Source organism: Gymnoscopelus braueri (genome assembly GCF_963280865.1).
Source record: "Gymnoscopelus braueri genome assembly, chromosome: 18".
NCBI classification, from domain to species: Eukaryota; Metazoa; Chordata; class Actinopteri; order Myctophiformes; family Myctophidae; genus Gymnoscopelus; species Gymnoscopelus braueri.
The window spans coordinates 36,523,968-36,546,071 of NC_137618.1; the positions used below are offsets into that span (position 1 = coordinate 36,523,968).

At 42.7% G+C, this 22,104-nt stretch overlaps 2 protein-coding genes across 2 annotated transcripts in view; both read left to right on the top strand.

The window, feature by feature from the left end:
- dip2a (disco-interacting protein 2 homolog A) overlaps window positions 1–22,104 on the top strand; it is a 153,067-nt gene that overhangs the window by 115,203 nt on the left and 15,760 nt on the right. Inside the window, exons 6-20 of the mRNA XM_080412215.1 lie at window positions 2,247–2,444; window positions 3,187–3,278; window positions 4,104–4,214; window positions 7,054–7,177; window positions 8,240–8,349; window positions 9,140–9,242; window positions 10,975–11,039; window positions 12,825–12,918; window positions 17,298–17,417; window positions 17,909–18,023; window positions 18,607–18,746; window positions 19,460–19,596; window positions 19,720–19,800; window positions 20,231–20,358; window positions 20,971–21,085. Of these exons, the coding sequence (XP_080268341.1) occupies window positions 2,247–2,444; window positions 3,187–3,278; window positions 4,104–4,214; window positions 7,054–7,177; window positions 8,240–8,349; window positions 9,140–9,242; window positions 10,975–11,039; window positions 12,825–12,918; window positions 17,298–17,417; window positions 17,909–18,023; window positions 18,607–18,746; window positions 19,460–19,596; window positions 19,720–19,800; window positions 20,231–20,358; window positions 20,971–21,085 (1,733 nt within the window). The remainder of the gene's footprint in view (window positions 1–2,246; window positions 2,445–3,186; window positions 3,279–4,103; window positions 4,215–7,053; window positions 7,178–8,239; window positions 8,350–9,139; window positions 9,243–10,974; window positions 11,040–12,824; window positions 12,919–17,297; window positions 17,418–17,908; window positions 18,024–18,606; window positions 18,747–19,459; window positions 19,597–19,719; window positions 19,801–20,230; window positions 20,359–20,970; window positions 21,086–22,104) is intronic.
- LOC308105786 (reticulon-4-interacting protein 1 homolog, mitochondrial-like) lies at window positions 13,772–15,181 on the top strand (the record flags this gene model as incomplete). The annotated part of the gene is made up of 1 exon (XM_080456713.1): window positions 13,772–15,181. Exon 1 carries the CDS (start codon window positions 13,988–13,990, stop codon window positions 15,179–15,181), a length of 1,194 nt encoding a protein of 397 aa, XP_080312839.1. The 5' UTR covers window positions 13,772–13,987.

Consider the following 22,104-nt stretch of genomic DNA (forward strand, 5'->3'; position numbering starts at 1 on the left):
CCCCCAGAAGCAAAGATTTGAGTTAAAAATGTTCGCTTTAAAATAATATATATTCAAAGATTTGCACACATTTTCACGATTTTTCAAAAATAGCAGATCTACAAGCTCGTAGCGCGGCCCGAGTGCCGCGCTACGAGCTTGTATATCTGCTATTTTTGAATAGCCAAAGTGTAAAATAATGCTTTTTAGCTCAAATCAAAAAATTACACAGATGCGTTCCAGGTCTTAATGGGTTAAGCATGAGAGAGAGAGAGAGAGAGAGAGATACACAGCAAAACATGAGTATTCAGAGAGTAAACATGGACCCACAAGAGGAGGCACTGGAGTGGGCACAGCAGCAGATGTGAAAGAAGCCAGGCGTCGATCAGGGGTTTATTCAGTGGCTGCCTCTGACACAGGAAGCTGATAATGAAGCTGCTAATGATAACAGACCAAACAGTACATGTTTTTATGAATTCAATTTTTGTGATGTAATGTATATCATTGCCTTGGGCCCCAGGAAGACTAGTGGGCGTTGAGGCATCAGCTAATGTGGGATCCTTTTTAATGAACAAATAATCAAACAAACCTCCTTCGTCTCCTCCACCACACGTCCCACACCCCCCTCCAAACCCACAACCTCTTTCTTTGATGTGATCCTATGCTTTGTCTAATTCACTTCAATCTTTTAACCACATCAACCCTTGCGTCCCTATTCTGGGGCAAACACTCAGCAAAAATAGCAGATTTACAACAATGCGACACGTTGTGAGCTTCGTAGATCTGCTATTTTGGGGCGAGATAATTTGGACCAAGTATAGAGCCCTGGTGGAGAGTGGAGGACACCGGTTAAATGTGTATATAATAGGGTTCAAGTGGTTTAAGAGATACACAGGGGTGACTGTTTGAGGAAATAAGGAGCCGCTCAACTTTTGTCGCTTTAATCATATCGGGAACATCTTGTTGCTAGGAAACATTTGAATAGATTGTCAACCCCTCCCTCGCTTGGTTTCCTCTCGGCTTGTTTGTTCCTTAGTGTTCACCTCTGTATAATGCAGTGCTTCCAACCTTTTTTCCTCAGGGACCCCCTTCTTATATATGTGACAGAAGCTGGGACCGCCCACGACGTGTGCACACGCTTGTTCTTCTTCTTTCTGACATGTCAACCACTTGAGCCCTATGTACTTCTAAAATGACGAATAGTTAAAATAGCCGGTCTATGACGGGTTCTGTGCTGGTAGATGTATTTTGAAAGTTTGTAAAAATGCGGCCTTCTATTTAAGATTTTTGCGAAACATGTTTAAAATGTTGGATTACCGCCAAAAGGGAGGGCCCGGACCCCACGTTTGGAACCACAAACAGTACAATGCAGTGGTTCTCAAACTTTTTTCAAGGACCCCCACAATTATATGTATTTGGCCGTGGACCCCCATTTCAAAAATATTGTTCCAGGGGACCCCCAGAAGCAAAGATTTGAGTTAAAAGAAAATATATATATTCAAAGATTTGCACACATTTTCGCGATTTTCAAAAATAGCAGATCTACAAGGTCATAGCGCGGCGCTGACCTTGTATATCTGCTATTTTTGAATAGCTTAAGTATAAAATAATAGTTAAAGGGATACTTCACTTTCACATAAATAAACATTAAAAATATATATTAAAAAAAATGAAAGAAGTTTATGGCAAAATTAAGGCCCCCTCACACATTAGTAGGACACTCTAATGCGTGAGGGGGCCATGAATTTTCCATTACTTTTTTCATTTATTTTTAATATATTTTTTAAATGTTTCCCCCGACCTGAAAGTGAAGTATCCCTTTAACGTCGTTAAAATGATGACGCTATATTAACATTTACTGCCAATAACGCATATATGCGTTCTATTGAATACATCACTTGCCTGCCAATAACGCATAAATGCGTTCTAGTGTTTTTTTTTTAAACATTTTTTTTTTTGAATTTGACCCTAAGACCTAGGAGATATGATTGTTTGAAGATCTAGACTCCTATCCACTTCCTTGTTAACTTAAAACTTAAAAATTCTATATCTCGGCTCCTGAGTACTTTTTGTTTTTTCAATTAAAATCTCTGGCAGCAAACAGCTAAAAATCTGAAATAACTCTGGCAGCTAGTGAGTTAAGTACTTTTGCTGGGGACCCCCTGGTACTACTCAAGGACCCCCCCCTTGGACCTCACTTAAGAACCACTGGTAATAATAATGTACCTTTCCTTCTCTCTCTTTGTGCCCTTGTGTATATCATGTAGTCCAACAGCCAGACCCCAACCAGCCAAGACCCGAGGGCCAGCAGATGAGTCCCCTGGAAGGGGAGCCCCTGGGGGTGGTGACCAACTGGCCCCCCTCCCTGCTGGCGGGCTTGCAACGTTGGGGCACCACCCATCCCAAAAGCCCCTGTCTGACGGCGCTAGACAACGCCGGCAAACCGGTTTACACGCTCACCTATGGTAGGTATCAGGGCTGTGGAGCTGAGCTATGTTTTTCCTTTTTTTAGATTCTCCCTTAGAATAAGAAACACAATGTATTTATTATTTATTTGTTAATGCAGTGGTTTCTCAAACCTTTTTCATGTCAAGGACCCCCAAATTTGATATGTATGTGGCCGCGGGACCTCCACCTGAAAATATGTTGTGCCAGGGACCCCCAGAAGCAAAGATTTGTGTTAAAAAATGTTGGCGTTTTAAAATAAGATTTCAAGATTTGCAAAAAAAAATCAAGATTTTTCAAGAATAGCAGATCTACAAGCTCATAGCGCGGCACTCGGTGCCGCGCTATGAGCTTGTATATCTGCTATTTTTGAATAGCCAAAGTATAAAATATGGATAAAGGGGTTAAAATGATTGTGACACTTTATTAACAAATTTGGCTGGGCACCCCCTGGTACCCCCCCAAGGACCCCTGGGGGTCCCCGGACCCCACTTTGAGAACCAATGTGTTAACGTAGGAGATTGCCAGCTGCCCCTCAAATCACACGAGGGTGTCGACACTCTTAACAGTAAACCACAGACTAATTGTTGTGAAAGCATACTCTACCGAACAGATGAAGTGTATGTACACTTGTACAGTATAGACCTTCCCCATGTATGTTTAGTCTGTTGTGGCTTTCCTATCTATTGTTTGTATTTACATTTGCCTAACAGCCATGCTCCATAGGGAATATAAATAATGTGCTATACATTCTCTATTTAGGTAAACTATGGACCCGCAGTCAGAAACTGGCCTACACTCTCCTCAACAAGCTAAGCACCAGGAACGAGCCTTTACTTGTGCCTGGAGACAGAGTAAGTCATGAAATATTGCCATATCTTAATGTAGGCCTGCTGGGCCAATGCGGACATCATTTACAGTTTCATCCTGCACATTTTTGACTGTATGTTAAAAATGCACATCAAACTAGCAGTGGAGTAAAGTAACTAAGTGCATTTACTCAAGTACTGTACTTAAGTACAATTTTGAGGTAGATTTACTTTACTGGACTATTTCCAATTGTCTATACTTTTACTTCTACTCCACTACAATTATTTGAAGACTTTAGTTACTAGTTACTTTGCCGATATAAATTATTACATTATAAAATATACATTAACCACTTTAGCCTATTTTATACCAAGGCTTTTTGAAAATAGCCGATCTACAAGCTCACAACGTGTCGCGATGAGCTTGTAGATCTGCTATTTTCAAACATTTTTGTACTTTCACTTTTGATACCAATACTTTTGTACTTTTAGTCAAGTAAATTTTGAATTCCGGACTTCTACATTGCAGTATTGATACTTTTACTTAAGTAAAACATTTGAGTACTTTTTCCACCACTGCAAACTACTGCTTGGTTCCTATATAGTGGACTGCACTTCAGTGTCCTTTGTTTCCATTCAGTATTGTATTGTGTGACTGTTTTCTGCCTTTTATAAGTAAACTGCAGTGTGTAGCTGTGAGAAGAAAGCTTTTTATTATTATTATTGCTCATACTTTCTTTGCAAATCATGCTATTTCTTGTCTTGGTTCAGTGATTCCTACTGAACCGAGGAGAAATTACAATGACCGTCTTGTAGTGATAGAAGTTGATAGAATGCAGGCAGTGACATTGTTCGTTGACACTCTTGCAGGTTGCACTTGTGATCCCCAACAATGACCCTGTGATGTTCATGGTGGCGTTCTATGGCTGTCTCTTGGCCGAGTTGGTGCCCGTGCCCATTGAAGTGCCGCTCACGCGTAAGGTAACTGCAACATTCCTGCATCCATCAAGACAGGGAATCTGTGTTATTTTTTTATTTGAGCTAAAAAAAAGCATTATTTTACAATTTGGCTATTCAAAAATAGCAGATCTACAAGCTCATAGCGCGGCACCGAGTGCCGCGCTACGAGCTTGTAGATCTGCTATTTTTTGAAAAGGTAACTGCAACATTCCTGCACCACTCCCCTGCTCCTGATCCTTTTAACACAGATGCCTGCCGCCTCCGGGCAACAAGTCCTGCAAGGCCGCAGCCGCAGCATTTGCTACTGCAATGTTTTTCCACCAGGAATGCATGAACCTCGTTGCAATTTCTTTTACTCGGAATGCATGATTTTCATTGCGTTTCTTTTACTAGGAATGTATGAAATTCATTGCATTTGTCTTACTAGTACCAATGTTGTGTTCTACATAGCCAATGGAGGGCAGCAGTGACCCCTAGTGGAATTAGTAAATAAATTAAATTACTTTATGACTCATTCATGGAAAGATAATACATGGACTGTGGCTGATTCCAGCATGTGATAATAGCTACTTAAAGGTAGGGTGAGGGAATTTTCTTTGTTAAAAAGGTTTAAGTACTATATTCTGATAGTAATCATTGCTACAGAGCGTTTGTTCGGTCACAGGGGTCTCTCCAGCTCTTTAGTAAACAGAATATATGTACATTTTCAGGTAGGTGACAACATTTAAGCCAATCAGGAGAGAGCGCTGAAAATGCATTTTCTGTTTAATAAAGAGCTGGAGTGGAGACACATGGGAGACTCCTTTTACTGAACAAACACTCTATAGCAATGAGTACTATCAGAATATAGAGCTATTTAACACTTATTTCAACCAAAGTAAATCACTTGCCCTACCTTTAAGGTTTAAACCTGGTTTTAAACCCCAATCAGGCTGTTGTAATGGTCATTTGTGCAGTGTCATTACATAAACAATAATGTGGACCTCCTAAAGTGATTAAACATTAGGATGTATTGCTATTCCATCCATCAACCAAAACTGGAACAAAGTCATCAGCCCTGGTCCTCCTATACAGCCTGAATATCAATGCCTGTTATTGGCTGCTCCAATAAAGCATGCTGTTGTTGAATGCCGCGCTGTAATTAATGAGATCTCAGAGGAGCAGTGATCTGCAATACCAGTCAAAATATTAGATCAGTGGCCAACTGTTCAAGGGACTTAAAAACTCACTCACTGTCTCAAATACAATCTGTCTCTGTCAACTTATCATCTACTCCCTTTATCTTCTCTCTCTCTCTCTCTCTCTCTCTGCTCACCAACTCCTTTGATTGTCTCTCCAGCTCTATCCTCCTCCTCCTTCTCCTCCTCATCCTCCCGTCTGTGTACCGCTCATATTTCTCCTTTCATCCTCAGTTCTGTCTCCATGACGAGAGTCTGCCTGTGAGCTAATGTAACTGGATCTTGTTTCCATAGCTTTAACCCATTAAGACCTGAAGTCGATTCTACAAATGTCTTCTAAATCCCAACAGTATTTCTGAAAAACGTATGTTCCTTTGTCAGTGGTGCTCAAACTTTTTCAGGTGAAGGACCCCCAAAACGATATGAATTTGGCCGCGGACCCCCATCTCAAAATATTTTGTTCCAGGGACCCCCCAGAAGCAAAGATTTGAGTTAAAAAATGTTCACTTTAAAAGGATATTATATTCAAAGATTTGCACACATTTTCCCAATTTTTCAAAAATAGCAGATCTACAAGCTCGTAGCGCGGCAGCCAAAGTGTAATAATGCTTTTTAGCTCAAATCAAAAAGTGACACAGATGCGTTCCAGGTCTTAATGGGTTAACCCCTTTCAACCTCAATTTTGGGTACAGTATGCCATAGGCATAATAAAATGTTGGAATGTCAAATTTTCACGATGCGATGCGTTGTGATCTTGTATATCAGCTACTTTTTTGCTATTCGTCGTGCAACGATTTTGCACGGCAGATCAAATTGAAACGAGTGCATCTCAGATCCTGGATTCCATCTCCTGCTGTGACTGTGGCTTTGAGGCTCAGCGGTGTAGTTTTTAATAGTGACTGGCCGTCACTTCACCTTTTCACCTGCTGTTGCTTTGATGTCTCTTGAGGTGTCATCATTCCTTCTCTCTCTCTCTCTCTCTCTCTCTCTCTCTCTCTCTCTCTCTGTTTCTCTGTCTCTGTCTCTCTCACTCATGCTTAACCCTTTAAGACCGGGAAAGCATCATTTGTGTCATTTTAAGATTTATTTGGCTATTCAAAAATAGCAGATCTACAAGCTCATAGCGCGGCACAGAGTGCCGTAGATCTGCTATTTTTGAAAAATCGTGAAAATGTGTGCAAATCTTTGAATATATAATGTCTTCTAAACATTTTTTTTTAAAACTATGTTTCTACTGTATATCAGTGGTTCTCAAACTTTTTCATGTCAAGGACCCCCAAAATTATATGTATTTGGCCGCGAACCCCCATCTCAAAATATTGTATTCCAGGGACCCCCAGAAGCAAAGATTTGAGTTAAAAATGTTCGCTTTGAAAATATATATATTCAAAGATGTGCACACTTTTTCATGATTTTCCAAAAATAGCAGATCTACAAGCTCATAGTGCGGCACTCGATGCCGCGCTATGAGCTTGTAGATCTGCTATTTTTGAATAGCCCAAAGTAATAAAATAATGGTTTAAGTGGTAAAACAGATGTGCTCCCGGTCTTAATGGCTTAAGGATGTGTTTGTAAAAAAACGTGACTTTTACTGCCTGGTATTTTATTTGTAACCCCTCTGTTTTGAGTTCTACCAGAATGCACAAAAAATCCATCCCTCCTTGTTCCTTTGGTTCCTGCAGGACGCAGGAAGTCAGCAGATCGGCTTCCTCCTGGGCAGCTGTGGCGTGACGCTGGCTCTGACCACCGACGCTTGTCAGAAAGGCCTGCCCAAAGCACAGACAGGGGAGGTCGCTACGTTCAAAGGTACCATGCGTTTTTGTATTATGTTTTCCTTTCTGTTTTTTTAAACCTTGTTGTAGTTGTTTTGGGGTTGTTCGTCTCTGAAGTGTGTCCTCTGCATCTTAACCACTTAAACCCCATATGGTTGAGCGGAGTCGCTCAGGGCTCTATGCTAGTGTCTTTTCTGTTATTGTGGGGAAGGCTTTATTTTTTTAATTATTTTTGGCCTTTTGTGCCTTTATTTGACAGGGCAGTAAATGGGGAGAGATATGGGGAGTGGGAGTCGAACCCTGGACGCACTGTCAGGCTATACTGAGCCTAGGTGCCTGGGCCGCTACGCCAGCAGTCCAGGCCAAGGCTTTTTGCGAAAAAAAATAGCAGATCGACAAACTTACAACTGCGACGCGTTGTGAGCTTTTCGATGCTGGGGTGCTGGGGTTTACGTGGTTAACCCAGCCTAACTATTTAGGAGCAATGGGGAAGTGCCATTACTGTAATTCCTCGCCTGGCGAGCAGTTAAGGCCTACTACTCTGTTACAAGTAAAAAGCCCGTGTTCAAAATGTTACTTGAGTAAAAGTACTAAAGTATTGGCATGAAAACATACTCCAAAAGTAAAAGTACTAACATTTTTGAAAATAGATGATCTACAAGCTCACAATGCGTCGCATTGCGACGCATTGTGAGCTTGTAGATCGGCTATTTTCAAATGGTCTATGTATAAAATAGGGCTAAAGTGGTTAATGTATGTTTTATAGTATGATAATTGATATCTGCAAAGTAACTAGTGACTAAAGTTTTCAAATAAATGTAGTGGAATAAAAGTACAACATTTGGATCTGAGATGTAGTGGAGTAGAAGTAAAAGTATTGGAAAGTAAAAATACCTCAAAATTGTACTTAAGTACAGTACTTAAATAAATGTAGTGGAGTAAAAGTACAACATTTGGATCTGAGATGTAGTGGAGTAGAAGTAAAAGTATTGGAAAGTCAAAAATACCTCAAAATTGTACTTAAGTAAATGTACTTAGTTACTTTCCACCACTGGTAACTGGGTTGGATGTCTGTGTGTGTGTGTGGTCCGTGCAGGGTGGCCGCGGTTGCTGTGGTTTGTCACAGACGGGAAGCATGTCGTGAAGCCCCCTAAAGACTGGTACCCTCAAAATCGGGAAGCCACCAATGAAATCGCCTACATAGAGGTTAGTGCGGTGTGTTTTATGTGATTAGGCCTTTCATGTAGAAGTTTGAACTTTTTATTAACCCTTTAAGACCGGCGAAGAACGCGTCTGTGTCATTTTAAGATTTCTTTGGCCATTAAAAAAATAGCAGATATACAAGCTCGTAGCGCGGCACCGAGTGCCGCGGTACGAGCTTGTAGATCTGCTATTTTGTTTGAAAAATCGTGAAAATGTGTGCAAATCTTTAGTTTGAATATATATATATACTTTTTTTAAGCGAATTTTTTTAACTCAGATCTTTGCTTCTACAAATGTCTTCTAAATCTAAAGTTTTACTTGTGTTGCTATAATATAGCAACATACATGTAAGTAAAAAAAAAAAAAGAATTGATAATATTATTATCAATGGCTTTTTTCATGTCAAGGACCCACAAAATAATATGTATTTGTCCGCGGACCCCCTCCCATCTAAAAATATTTTGTTCCAGGGACCCCCAGAAGCAAAGATTTGAGTTAAAAATGTATATAAAAGATTTGCACAAATGTTCACGATTTTTCTATAAAATAGCAGATCTACAAGCTCATAGCGCGGCACTCGGTGCTGCGCTATGAGCTTGTACATCTGCTATTTTTGAATAGCCAAAGAAATCTTAAAATGACCACAGAATGCATTCCCGAACTTCCCGGTCTAAATGGGTTAAAAATACAGTATTTTTTTTTTTTTTGTGTACCTATACATTTATCACAAGTTGCTCATTGACATATACACTATATGACACCAGCAAAGCTTGTGATGTGTTCTCATGTCCAGTATAAGACCAGCAAGGAGGGCAGCACCATGGGGATCACCGTGTCCCATTCAGCCATGCTGTCTCACTGCCACGCCCTCACACAGGCCTGCGGATACACTGAAGGTGAGTGGGACGCTGTGTGTGTGCCTATTTCTGAATTAGCCCTACTTCACTCTGCACGTGCGCTGTGTTTCATTCACCAATATGCAGGTGGGAATCGGTTGCATAATCTTACCTACATCCAGGGTTGCCAGATCTGCAATTTCCTGCAAGATTTTATTTTAAAATAGCCGATCTACAAGCTCACAACGCGTCGCATCGCGACGCGTTGTGAGCTTGTAGATCTGCTATTTTCAAATAGCTGATGTATATGTTAAAGTGCTCATGTGGCCCATAGTCGCTTCCTTTGGGCTGGTTTTCCTAGACCTGGTTGCTTGTTTCTCTCACAGAGTCTGGCAACACTGGTCCCTTCAGCTAACAGCTTAGGGTCTCCTAGGGCTTTTTGTAATATGACTGTGGCTTCAACCACTTTCAGGCAGTCGTCTCTATTTTGGGCATGTCATTATAGGTGAAAACACTTTGAAAATTTCTAAAAAAAATAGCAGATCTACAGGCTGACAACGCATGGCGACGTCACATTGCGACGTCGCATTGCACTTGTTGATTGTCTATTTTCTCTATTCGTCATACAGCGAAGTATATAGGGCTGTGGTGGTTAATCTATTGCCATAGAGTTCAAGGCCTATTGAGAATTCAAGATTCAAGAGATTTATTGTTAAATACATGCTGGACTGAAGTATATTCACTGTATGTTTTTGAAACGGACAAGACAGTCTCTCTCCTGTGGTCATACAGTATTATAGTAGCTGTATGGTTCCCGTGTGGTAACCGATCATGTATACAATCGTACTGCACCTCGTTTGACCAAGACCACTTGTCTCACAGTTGTGAATGAAAACCACAGCAGCACCGTGAAAAGCACATCTGTTTGGAATATAGGTTCATTATATCATTCCAGTTCAAGTGGAATTAGAATCAAGTGTAACTGTTAAGCTGGTTGCGTGAGAGAGAGAGAGAGAGAGAGAGAGAGAGAGAGAGAGAGAGAGAGAGAGAGAGAGAGAGGGGACAGCGAGAGAGAGGGATGAAGAAAGAGAGAACATAAGACACATATTTTCCCCCGGTGTCCCAGATTCACCCTAAATAACTCCTATAACTGCATTAGAATCCCATAGAGACTTCTCCAGACCTGTTTCTGAGGCTGGGTTTGGTTCTTGACTCATTTACACTACTATCAAGGTCGGCCTTTCCCTCTTCAGGGGATTACGTTTGCGTAGAATAATGAGAGCATCCAAGTGAAACTGTGCTAGTAAAGAGCAGCAGTGAGTGTGCTGCTGGGTATGTTGTAACTGGACCTTGACCTTAACCCATTAAGACCTGGAACGCACCTGTGTCACTTTTAGATTTGAGCTAAAAAAGCATTATTATACACTTTGGCTATTCAAAAATAGCAGATATACAAGCTCATAGCGTGGCACCGAGTGCCGCGCTATGAGCTTGTAGATCTGCTATTTTTGAAAAATCGTGTGCAAATTCATATACCGGTATTTATATTATTTTAAAGTGAACATTTTTAACTCAAATAAATATTTGCCTCTGGGGGGTCCCTGGAACAACATATTTTGAGATGGGGGTCCGCGGCCAAATACATATCATTTTGGGGGTCCTTGACATGAAAACGTTTGAGCACCACTGATATAGAAACATAGGTTTTTCAGAAAACTGTTGGGATTTAGAAGACATTTGTAGAATTGGCTTCAGGTCAATTAGGTTAACAAAATCTCTTTTTGACTTGCAGCTGAGACGATAACCAACGTCCTCGACTTCAAGAGAGATGCAGGATTATGGCATGGCGTGCTAACTGTGAGTGGTCCCATATGTCCTCTGTTAACACTGATAGGCTGCTTGTTGATTAGAAGCAGGAGAGAGACATCCAGATATGGACATTACATTACTCATCCTGACATACAGCACTGCGAGCGAGCAAGAAAAAATGATTAAAAGGCATGTTTCAATCAGACTACAATTTAGGCATTTAGACTATCCTGACCGGTCGCAAGCAATGACATTCACCCCTCAATATTCGTTACCTGCGTCTCAATTTGAGTTTTCGTGTGCCGTAGCTTGATGAAGGGGAGACATTCCTCTCCTGTCATTGGTTATATTCATTAGTTAGTCATACTGTAGTCATACTTATTAGTTGTTTAAGCCCTGGTTAAGTTGATTGGTTCAGGCTAGCCAGACGACGCTACAGTTTCGTGCACAGTTTCTGTTGCCAGTTTGCTTGCTCGCAGGCTGTCAGGAAACGGTGTTAGGCTTTAAACAGAGTGTGAATGCATTGACGATAAACACATGGGAAAGCTGTCTTGTCAAATTAATCAGATTTTATGTCTATATTATATATATATATATATATATATATATATATATATATATATATATATATATATATAATATTTATATCTACAAAATGACACGGTCTGCTTATAATTGCTTTTTCAATATACCAGCAGAAACAACAAAGAAATACAGGGGGTACATGGATTATATAGATACTATACAGTTACTAAATAGCACATTTTGAAACCTGCTACTACAGCACATAATCGGTTTCTCTCCAAAAGTGACACAGCAGTGATGGCACATAAAACAAAATGTGTGTTTTCAGTATGCCAGTAATGTAGTAGTTAAACCTTGCCACGACGGGTACAATACATCCACCCTGCTTTTGCCACACTTTTAGGAACCTTTACATAACTGAATTGTCTGCCTATGCCACTTGTTCTCAATGTGGGGTCCGAGGACCCCCAGGGGTACTCAAAGGGTCTCCAGGGTTAGGGTTAGGTGAAATGATTGATAGTTATGAACCAAATGGACCCTTACGGGTCTTTAACTCAGAGAGTGTACAGGTTGAATATTTGGTTCCATTTGCACACTGCACGCTGGTCTATGCCATTGGTTCTCAAAGTGGGGTCCGGGGACCCCCAGGGGTCCTTGAGGGAGTTCCAGGGGGTCCCCAGCTAAATGATGGATAGTTAGGAACCAAATTACCCTTATGGGTCTGTAACTCTGAGAGTGTACAAATGGAACTAACGGGTCCATTTGGTTCGTACACTGGTTTGTACACTCTCAGAGTTAAATTAACATTGATTGATATAAATTGGGGTCCCAGAGATATAAATGCCATTAAATGGGGGTCCGTAGCCTAATGCACGTCAAACTGGGGGTCCTTGAAATTAGAATGGTTGAGAATCACCGCTAGAGCCGTAAAAATATTCTCTTATGTCTGGCACATCTTTTCAAAAAGGTGTCAATTTGGGGGTCCTTGACATGAAAAAGTTTGAGAACCACTGGTCTATGCAACTGTGCGTGCTAATCAGGGTTGCCAGATCTGCTTATTATAATTTCCCCGCAATATTTTATTTGAAAATAGCCGATCTACAAGCTCACAACGCGTCGCATCGCGATCAGCTATTTTCAAATAGCTGATGTATATGTTAAAGTGCTCATGTGGCCCATAGTCGCTTCTTTTGGGGTGGTTTTCCTAGACCTGGTTGCTTGTTTCTCTCACAGAATCTGGCAACACTGGTGCTAATGCCCTGTGGAGTCATGTAATGAGTGCTGTTTGTTTGTGTGTTTGCATGGCAGAGCGTGATGAACCGGATGCATGTAATCAGCATCCCTTACTCCCTGATGAAAGTCAACCCCCTGTCCTGGATACAGAAAGTGCACACGTACAAAGGTGAGGAAAAGTGTGCATTGTTACTTGTTTTCTGATGTTATTTGAGGCTATTTGTTTCTAACTGATGTTTATTACATTTTTGGGTTTTACTTTATTGTTTGAATTAATTCATTATAATTTTTTTATCTCCTCTTGTGTTACGAACAGTAAAATCCTCAGTGTTAAGGCCGATTTGTACTTTGTAAATCCGGAAATAGTCGATTTATAAGGTCACAATGCATCGCATAGTGACACGTTGTGAGGTTATCGATCGGCTGTCCGATCTATGGCACCATCCTACGATGGCGTGTAAAGTAAAGTAATTGTTGCGAACGTTCAGGGCATACTTGCCAGCACCAGCCTATATATGGATATACCCATAAATGGAGATGATCGACCTACGAAGTCTGACAGCATAGAATCTCTAGAAAGGGAGATTCCTAACATACCTAGCTCTGACATCAGAAAATCCCCCCTGGAAACTCTGTATGTGGAGATAACCGAAACATCCAGGACTGACATCATAGTCCCAGATTTGGGCATAACTGACACAGCCCACTCCATATATGGATATGCCTGACACTACCTGACATCACCGTAGTGACATCAGGGGCACAGCCAGCAGTATAAAGGACCCTGGATGCCCTGGTTAAGCCAGTGTCCTCAGTGACGCTCGAAGATCATCTTAACTCTCTCCAGAGTACCAGGACGACTAGCTGGCCGTACAACCCAGCTAGGCCTCACAGTGGCTCTTGAGTCCGGTTCTAAACAACCAGCCGATTATCAGTATTACTAAGTGTATTACTAAGTATTATTAAGTGGCTGAGCTAAGAAGACATGTCCTTTACTAGAAATATTCATATTTCTAAACCCTTTATGCGTTTTAAAAACACATTTATCGAGCGGCATTAGGTCATACGTTATTGCCTGCTTGTTGCACGTGCATTTCGGCAACACTGCTTGACTGTACAGACCAGGTGTCGTTGATTAAACTGAGGGCAACACTATGCTAGGGATAGTAATTCAGTGCGGTGTTTAAGTGGAACGTGTGTGTGTGTGTGTGTGTGTGTATGTTTGTTTGTTGGGGAGAATGACTGCATTGAGACAGTCGGTGGCGTGTAGTAGGTGGCTGTTGCTCTCCAGACACCATGGCGTTCAGAAGAGGCTGTTCAGCAGCTCCAACAGACTTGCCACCACCATGCCCGCCTGGGTCATCGATAAATACGGCAGCAATGACGTCCTGCGGTTCACCAACAGCGCCAGCTTCCCCATCATCCACTATCCCAATGAGGTCATAGTGCAGGTGCATGCCGCAGGGCTCAACCCCATTGACGTCAGCATGAGAGGTGGCTATGGCGCTTCCACCATGTCTATGCAGAGAGACCCTCTGAACATCAATCGGACAGGCAGTGAGTTCCCTCTCGTCCTGGGAAGGGATGTGTCCGGGGTCATTATGGAGTGTGGCCTTGACGTCAAGTACTTCCAAGCGGGCGACGAGGTTTGGGCCGCAATACCGCCCTGGAAGCAGGGTAGCTTGGCTGAGTTTGCGGTGCTGAGTGCCAACGAGGTGTCCCGTAAGCCAAAGTCTCTGAGTCACGCGGAGGCGGCAGCTATGCCATACGTGGCTGCTACCGCCTGGTCATGCCTGGTCAACACAGGTGGGCTTACCCAGGAGAACTGTGCCAAGAAGAGGATCCTGATTCTGGGAGGCTCAGGTGGAGTGGGAACGTTTGCTCTACAGATGACAAAGGCATGGGGGGCCCACGTGACAGTGACATGCTCCCAGAATGCCGAGCGGTTGGTAAGAGGACTGGGAGCTGACCACGTGGTGGACTACACTGATGAGCCGGTTGAGGTACCTCTTGGTACGCGGGAGAAATTTGACCTGATCCTGGACAACGTGGGCGGCGACACAGAGCGCTGGGCGCCGGGCCTGCTGAAGCCCTGGAGTGGCTCCAAGTACGTCACCTTGGTCACGCCTTTCCTCCAGAACACCGACTCGCTGGGCCTCTGTGACGGCATGCTGCAGACGGGGGCTACCGTGGCCACCAAGGCCCTCAAGCATCTGTGTAAAGGCGTCCACTACCGCTGGGGGTTCTTTGCACCGAGTGGTCCTGCCCTGGACGACATCTGTGAAATGGTGGATGCAGGACAGATCCGGGCGGTGGTGGAGGAACAGTTCACGTTCTCTCAGGTTCCCCAGGCCATGGAGAAGGTGGAGCAGGGTCACGCCAGAGGCAAGACTGTCGTCCAGGTCGCAGGAGGTGGAGGACCCCAGTCATAGCACTGACACATACTGTACATTAGTACAACCTTTAGTATTAACCTTTCGATCTCAAAGGTTGATGACAGGGTGGTCCAAGGAAGGTCCAAACGCACATAGAGAGAGGTCCCGCTCACCCGCTGAAAACGTGCTGTTTGCAAGTCCTAGACATTGTCTCTTTGTGTGCATTCATTCAAGGTCCACCATATCTCTGAGAGCCTACAAATGGAATGGTCTCAGAGTTACAGATCTGACCTGTAAGGGTCCATTTGGGAATCCCCCCCCCCCCGTAATCGTGTAGTTTGTGTACCCGCCCGGGCAGGCCTAAAATTTCTCTTCTGGGTCTCGAGCTAAAACGTTTTGGATCCACTGATCTACGCATACTATTGACCAATCAGAGCATTCATTAAAACCTGGGGGTGAGCTGACATCATTTATACCAGTTAATAAATTGGATTTAAAGTAATAAAACAAAAAATCCAAGAACGTTCTCTGGCATACGCCGCCCCACGGATTTCCTGTGGGAATACGTCCAAAATCAGAGAACATTTCCTTGCATATGCCGCCAGTATTCGCCTGTGCCTCCATCTCTGTCTGCTCCGCATGTTTTGACCCATCATACACTACTTGAGGTAGTGATGAGCCCGCTGCCCCATGAGGACAGTTGGATGAGGTTTCTTCACGGAGGTTGGATTATATATTCTTGATAATGCTTTCCATGTTCTCAAGGTCGTTGTACCTGGGGTTGGTCCCTGCCGCTGCCCTGTGAGACTTTTTTTAAGATTCACGTGTCTAGCTGTGGGCTTTCCTTTGGCCTCCATGGTGTGGGCTTCAGCTAGAACGTGACTTCACTCACTCAGTGCAAGACAAGTTATGCCTACTGCAACTCTCCACCTAGAGCTTGATGGCATAATACTCCGTCCCGTCAGAAGCGTATTTCTGGACATTGGGTCTGGAACTGCAGTATCCAAGCGATTGCTATTCATTCGTTTATTCAGAACAATTTGGCCTTGCATCTGAATCGTCTTTCTGTGCTCATGAGTTGGGGTAGTACCGACTCGTAGGGTGCTTGGAGTAAAGGCATGTTAGCTACGCGCAGTAATGGTGTCGCGTAACGGTTGACTCCGTCAACATCCAGTCTCGCTGTTTCAGCCTCCAGTAGGTCAACTGCCTGTGACCTACTGTGATCCTGAGGATTTTACTGTCCTCCTTCTCTGCCACTTTCTTATCAACTTTGTCTTAGAGCAGCACAACATTTTTATTTTATTTTATTTTTATTATTATTATATTGGCTCAGTGGGTGTGCAGTGGTATACTGGTACTCTGGAGCTGCTCTCTCCATTGGGCCTGATCTGATAGGCGAGGGTTAAAGTGATTTCTCTTGTTTTCAGCCACTGATCTCTCACACGGTCTTATCTTCATCAGATGTGCATGAGGGCACTGAGGGCTGAGTGGAGGAAGCTCGCTATCTTCAATGACACTCGGCTCCAGTTTGGACATAGAGCCGCTCACTCACCTTGTTATCCCTGATTTACACTTGTTTGCACATCGTGTCGCGCACCGAAAATAGCCAGTATTGTGAGCGTGTAGATCTATGCTATTTTCGGTAATGTGACCCCGGCTCGCAGCCAAGTAATGAATCAGGCCTTAGTAACGGAGTCAGACTTCCCCGCTGAATCATTCTCAGGCTCTGTGGTATTTGTGACTGGCTGTAAGCATGCACTGTAAAGACCAGTGGTTCCTAAACTTTGTAGCTCGAGACCCAAAAGAGAAATTTTATGTCTCTCTGGGACCAAAACCAGTGAAAATACCCGATCTATAAGATCATGTCACGATGCGATGTGTCATGAGCTTGTAGATCTGCTATTTTCACAACTTCAAAAACATCATAATATGTATTTATGGAATGATATGAAAAAATAAAAAAAATTATGATTCCTTTTTTTTGTGTTGACATTTCTGAAAACCTTTTGAAATAATAATAATTAAAAAAGGGAAACTGAAAAAAAGGGATATTTACTTGCGACCCTTAACTTGGATCCGTGACCCCAAAATGCATCCCGACCCAACAGATTAATAGACTGCTGTATTGATCTCTCTCTCTCTCTCTCTCTCTTTCTATCTCTCTCTCTCTCAGCACGGGTAGCCGTGGTGAAGTCGAGGGACATGCACTGGTCGTTGCTGGCCCAGAGAGACCAGCGAGATCTCAGCCTGAGCTCACTGCGCATGCTGATCGTAGCGGACGGAGCCAACCCCTGTGAGTGCACCAGCAGACGCTCACTTTAACACAATGATTCTCAACCTTTTTACATTTTAAAGACCCCCAGTTTGATGTGCAATAGGCCACGGACCCCTTTTTGATACAGTTAAAAAAAAAATATATATATATATATTTCTGGGACCCCAATCTATGCTGTAAAAGCCTCGGTGTAAAGTGAACCCTGGGAGTGTACAAATGGAAGGTCCATTTGGTTCCATTTGTACATTCTCAGAGTTACAGGCCCAAAAGGGTCCATTTGGTCCATGCTCCCCAGTCCCGACAATGAGAATCAGCAGTTTAACACGCTCTCACATCTCATTCCAAACCCCTACGGTCAAAACCTCACCGACAGCCTTTATTGATTCAGACTTTTTCGTGTGTGGGTGGCTTTGTTTTTTTGTGTGTGTATGTGCACACATACACACAAAAACTGCAATTTCACTTGATTGACTGCAATTGCACTTGTGTGTGTGTGCACATTACAACAGGGTCAATATCTTCCTGCGATGCCTTCCTCAACGTGTTCCAGGCACGTGGGCTGCGGCCTGAGGTGATCTGTCCATGTGCCAGCTCTTCAGAAGCCATGACTGTCGCCATCCGGAGGTACGCTGCCGCTACTGCACCTCTCACAGACAATCAGTGCTCTGCACTGTTGCACTGCGCTGTTGCGTTGCCTTTGCAACATCAGCTCATTGGATCCTTTAAGGACAGGGAGATTGATGTTGTTGTTTTTGCCAGCTGTATGCTTCTTCGTCTAAATGATCCTACTCTAGTTCCGTACGTTTTTGTTCTTTCAGTTGATTAAGGACTTGGTAAGGAGGGTGGTAAGAAGGGAACAAAATACACTTAGTGCATATTATATTTAAATTAAGGTATCATTCAGCGTAAGAATAATGTACCTTTTCAGAGATGCTTTGGTTGAGCTTTGTGCTTCTGAAAACACCCATAGTCACTGACATTGAGCCTGATTTTGGTGGACTGTATGGTGTGCACATAATGTGTTCATATTTGACATGTTTATATAGATATAGTGTAGCCAAGACACACCAGGGTTGCAAATGTTCCTACCCTACCCTGGACAATGGGTACTTTACCCATTGTCCAAAGCCTGACCTGATCCAAGTTTAGGTTGACTCCACTAGTGAGTCACCACAATAAATGATATAAAGTGCTTGGTGTCCTGCAGACCCCCAGAGATGGGTGTTCCTCCTCCAGGGAAGGCGGTGCTGTCTATGGGTGGGCTGAGCCACAGTGTGATCCGCGTTGACACGGAGGAGAAGCTCTCTGTCCTCACAGTTCAGGATGTGGGACAGGTTATGCCAGGAGGTACGGCTGAATGAACCGCTCACAGCAGCACCGTTTGCACTGTTCTCAACGGATAATCCGATCTGCACTTACAGGCAGTCAAATATTAGTAATGACAAAAATGATTGACATTATTCTGAAAACATCAAAGAGACAAACAGTCTTTGTCATTTGTTACTTCTCAATGTATCATCGCTGTGATTTATAAATGATAATATATACGGGTGCAACAGTTAATTGAACTAATCGATTTAATCTATTATAAAATTATAAAATGATTATTTTTGGGAAAAGAATTTGGGCATGTCATTATAGGTGAAAACTTAAAAAAAACATTTGCATGCACACACATTGCATGCATCACAATGCATCACATCACTATGCATTGCAGCTTGTAGCTGATCTACAGTTGTGACATGTAGTCAATCTAAAGTTATTTTTGCACGACATAAAATGGTTACTTTAATTAAGTGGTTAACCAGACTAATTGATAAATTAGTAGTATATTATATTATAGTATATTATATATGATTATCAAAACTATATTCGATGTTGATTATGTTTAAAACATGATTGTTTTCAATCTATTATATAATAGAAATTAAAAAAAAAAAAAAAAATGTTTAAAGCGCTTCTCGATTATTTGATGAATCCAAAAGTAATTGATAGAATAATCGGTAAATAAACAATGGATAGTTGCAGCCCTAATGTCATCAATCATGGTGCGCCCCCAGCCTTGGTGTGCGTGGTGCGGGTGGAGGGGACCCCCTACCTCTGCCAGACGGACGAGGTGGGTGAGATCTGTGTGAGCTCAGGAAGCTCTGGTGTTGCCTACTACGGCCTCCCCGGCATGACCAAGAACATCTTTGAGGTTAGTGTCCATCTTCTCCGTAGCCTCTCATTGTTACTGTACAATGAAAATCTGTGTGTGTGCGTGTGCGTGCTCACACATGCACGGCTTTTTTTCTCTAATGGAGTACTGTCTTTGTTGCAGACTATCCCAGTAACGTTGTCTGGAGTTCCAATCAGCGACAGACCGTTCACCAGGACCTCGCTACTTGGCTTTGTGGGACCCGTCAGTTCACTTTTATTATTCTGTTCAAAATATCAAAACACAGAAAAAACACAAAACACACTCCTTACATCATATTTATTATGTCCTCAACTTCATTAAAATGAAGTTTGTGTGCAAAATCGGCAACGTTGCCCTTTAAGTTAAGCTGTACAGGAAGGCCCATGCCGGCACACAGCACCTCAATGAAATGGACCCACAATTAATGTTATTACCTTTAACTGCATTAACCACCCTGGCGTCCCTACTGACACATTTTCAAAAAACGTCTAAAGTGCTATATATATATACAGTATAGGGCTTAAGATGACTCGACCAAATATCCACTGTGAAACGGGTCCATACTGTATTTGGTTCACTGTAGATTTGACACACACAGGGTGGCTACATGTCACATTCTAACCATTTTGACCTCATCATGTGTCGTAACCAGGACAACCTGGTGTTTGTCGTGGGGAAGATGGACGGGCTGATGGTCGTGAGTGGGCGGAGACACAACGCTGACGACGTGGTCGCCACGGCGCTGGCGGTGGAACCCATGAAGTTTGTTTACAGGGGGAGGTGAGGAGGACGTTTAAAAACTGCTGTTAAATGTTTCCATGTACAACTTCAGAATGCACTGTTTATGTGCCATTTCAGTCACTGCAAACCAGACATGTAGCAAGGAGTGTTGCCAGATTCTGTGAGAGAAACAAGCAACCAGGTCTAGGAAAACCAGCCCAAAAGAAGCGACTATGGGCCACATGAGCACTTTAACATATACATCAGCTATTTGTATATAGCAGATCTACAAGCTCACAACGCGTCACGATCTTGTAGATCGGCTATTTTCAAATAAAATGTTGCGGGGAAATTATAACAAGCAGATCTGGCAACCCTGGTAGCGAGGAGCAATGATACATGATATCATGGCGGTGGGTATTTGGTGTCATGCCATAAACCCAGACTTAACCCCCCCCCCCCAATGCATCATGGCCTCCAGTGTGTTTTTGCTTTTATAACATGGTTGCCAGCAATTGGCAGCAAGATTCACCCACAGTTTTAACCATTGCTAACCAAAAGCTACAGTAGCATACCTGTGGGTTATTGAAATTATGAGGAAAAAACTGCGAATTTCAACGTGTTTCAGTGTGGAGTTCCAATTGGACTGTTGTAATGTACTGTGCTTTCCAGGATAGCAGTGTTTTCCGTGGCCGTGCTTCATGACGAGAGGATCGTCGTGGTGGCTGAACAGAGACCAGACGCCTCTGAAGAAGACAGCTTCCAGTGGATGAGCCGTGTCCTTCAGGTAATGCACTGACCCTCGTCTCTTTTAACACAGATAAGACACCCCACAGGTCATTTTAATATTTAATGCCTGCCCTCTCTTTAGGTTAAGTTATGGGCATCCTGGTGTCTCAATCATATCATATCACATACAGTAGCCACAGACCTAAAAATAACGACCTGTATTTAAATCTGCTATAGCCTCTGTAGTCTATAATGTACATTGCATAATTATGGTATATTTTTAGCTGATATATGCTTATATATTTTTCAGTAAATAGTTAGTACATAAATAAATACCGAATTTGTACATTTTGCTGTTGCTATTCATTGTAATTGACCCCACAGAGACAAATGCCTCGTACGTATAGACATACCTGGCAAAACATGTTATTCTGATTCTGATAAAGCAGAAATGGCCCACAATAATACAAAACAAACCATTGATGTGCTTATGTAGAATCGATAAACCAGACAGAAGACGCAGAACTATTAACACATACAGTGCCAAGATCGCATCGATGCGTTCTTTCAAATCCATCGCTTGAGTGCCAGGATTCCAAAGAACGCATTGATGCGTTCTTTTGAATTTTCATCTGTGATCGCACGGTCCTGTTTATTTCTCATCAACACTTTCGTTTTCCTTTTACGTCACACTCACCCGGAGCCGGATGTAAAAAAAATAATTCATTTCCGGGTCACATTGTTTTTCTCCGGTAATTTTCGGCCAGAATAAGGAAAAACACATTTTTTCACACGGTATAAAAAACGAACGGACAGCTCAACTTCTATTTTCTTTGGTCCGGGTGACTAGTAACAGTCATCGTCATAGTGTATCACATCGTTTTCAGGCCGATCAGCGGACCAGGGATAGTCGAAAACGTCACATCCGGTAAATGACAGGATATGACATGGGCCTGTTTGGGAGGGGGCGAGCGAGGTGATCAATGTGTGGATTTGCTGCTCTCTACTGGTGGAACTGTCGTACTTGCTTGACATCACAATCAGAGAATTTATTTGAATGAAAAATTACAAAACAAA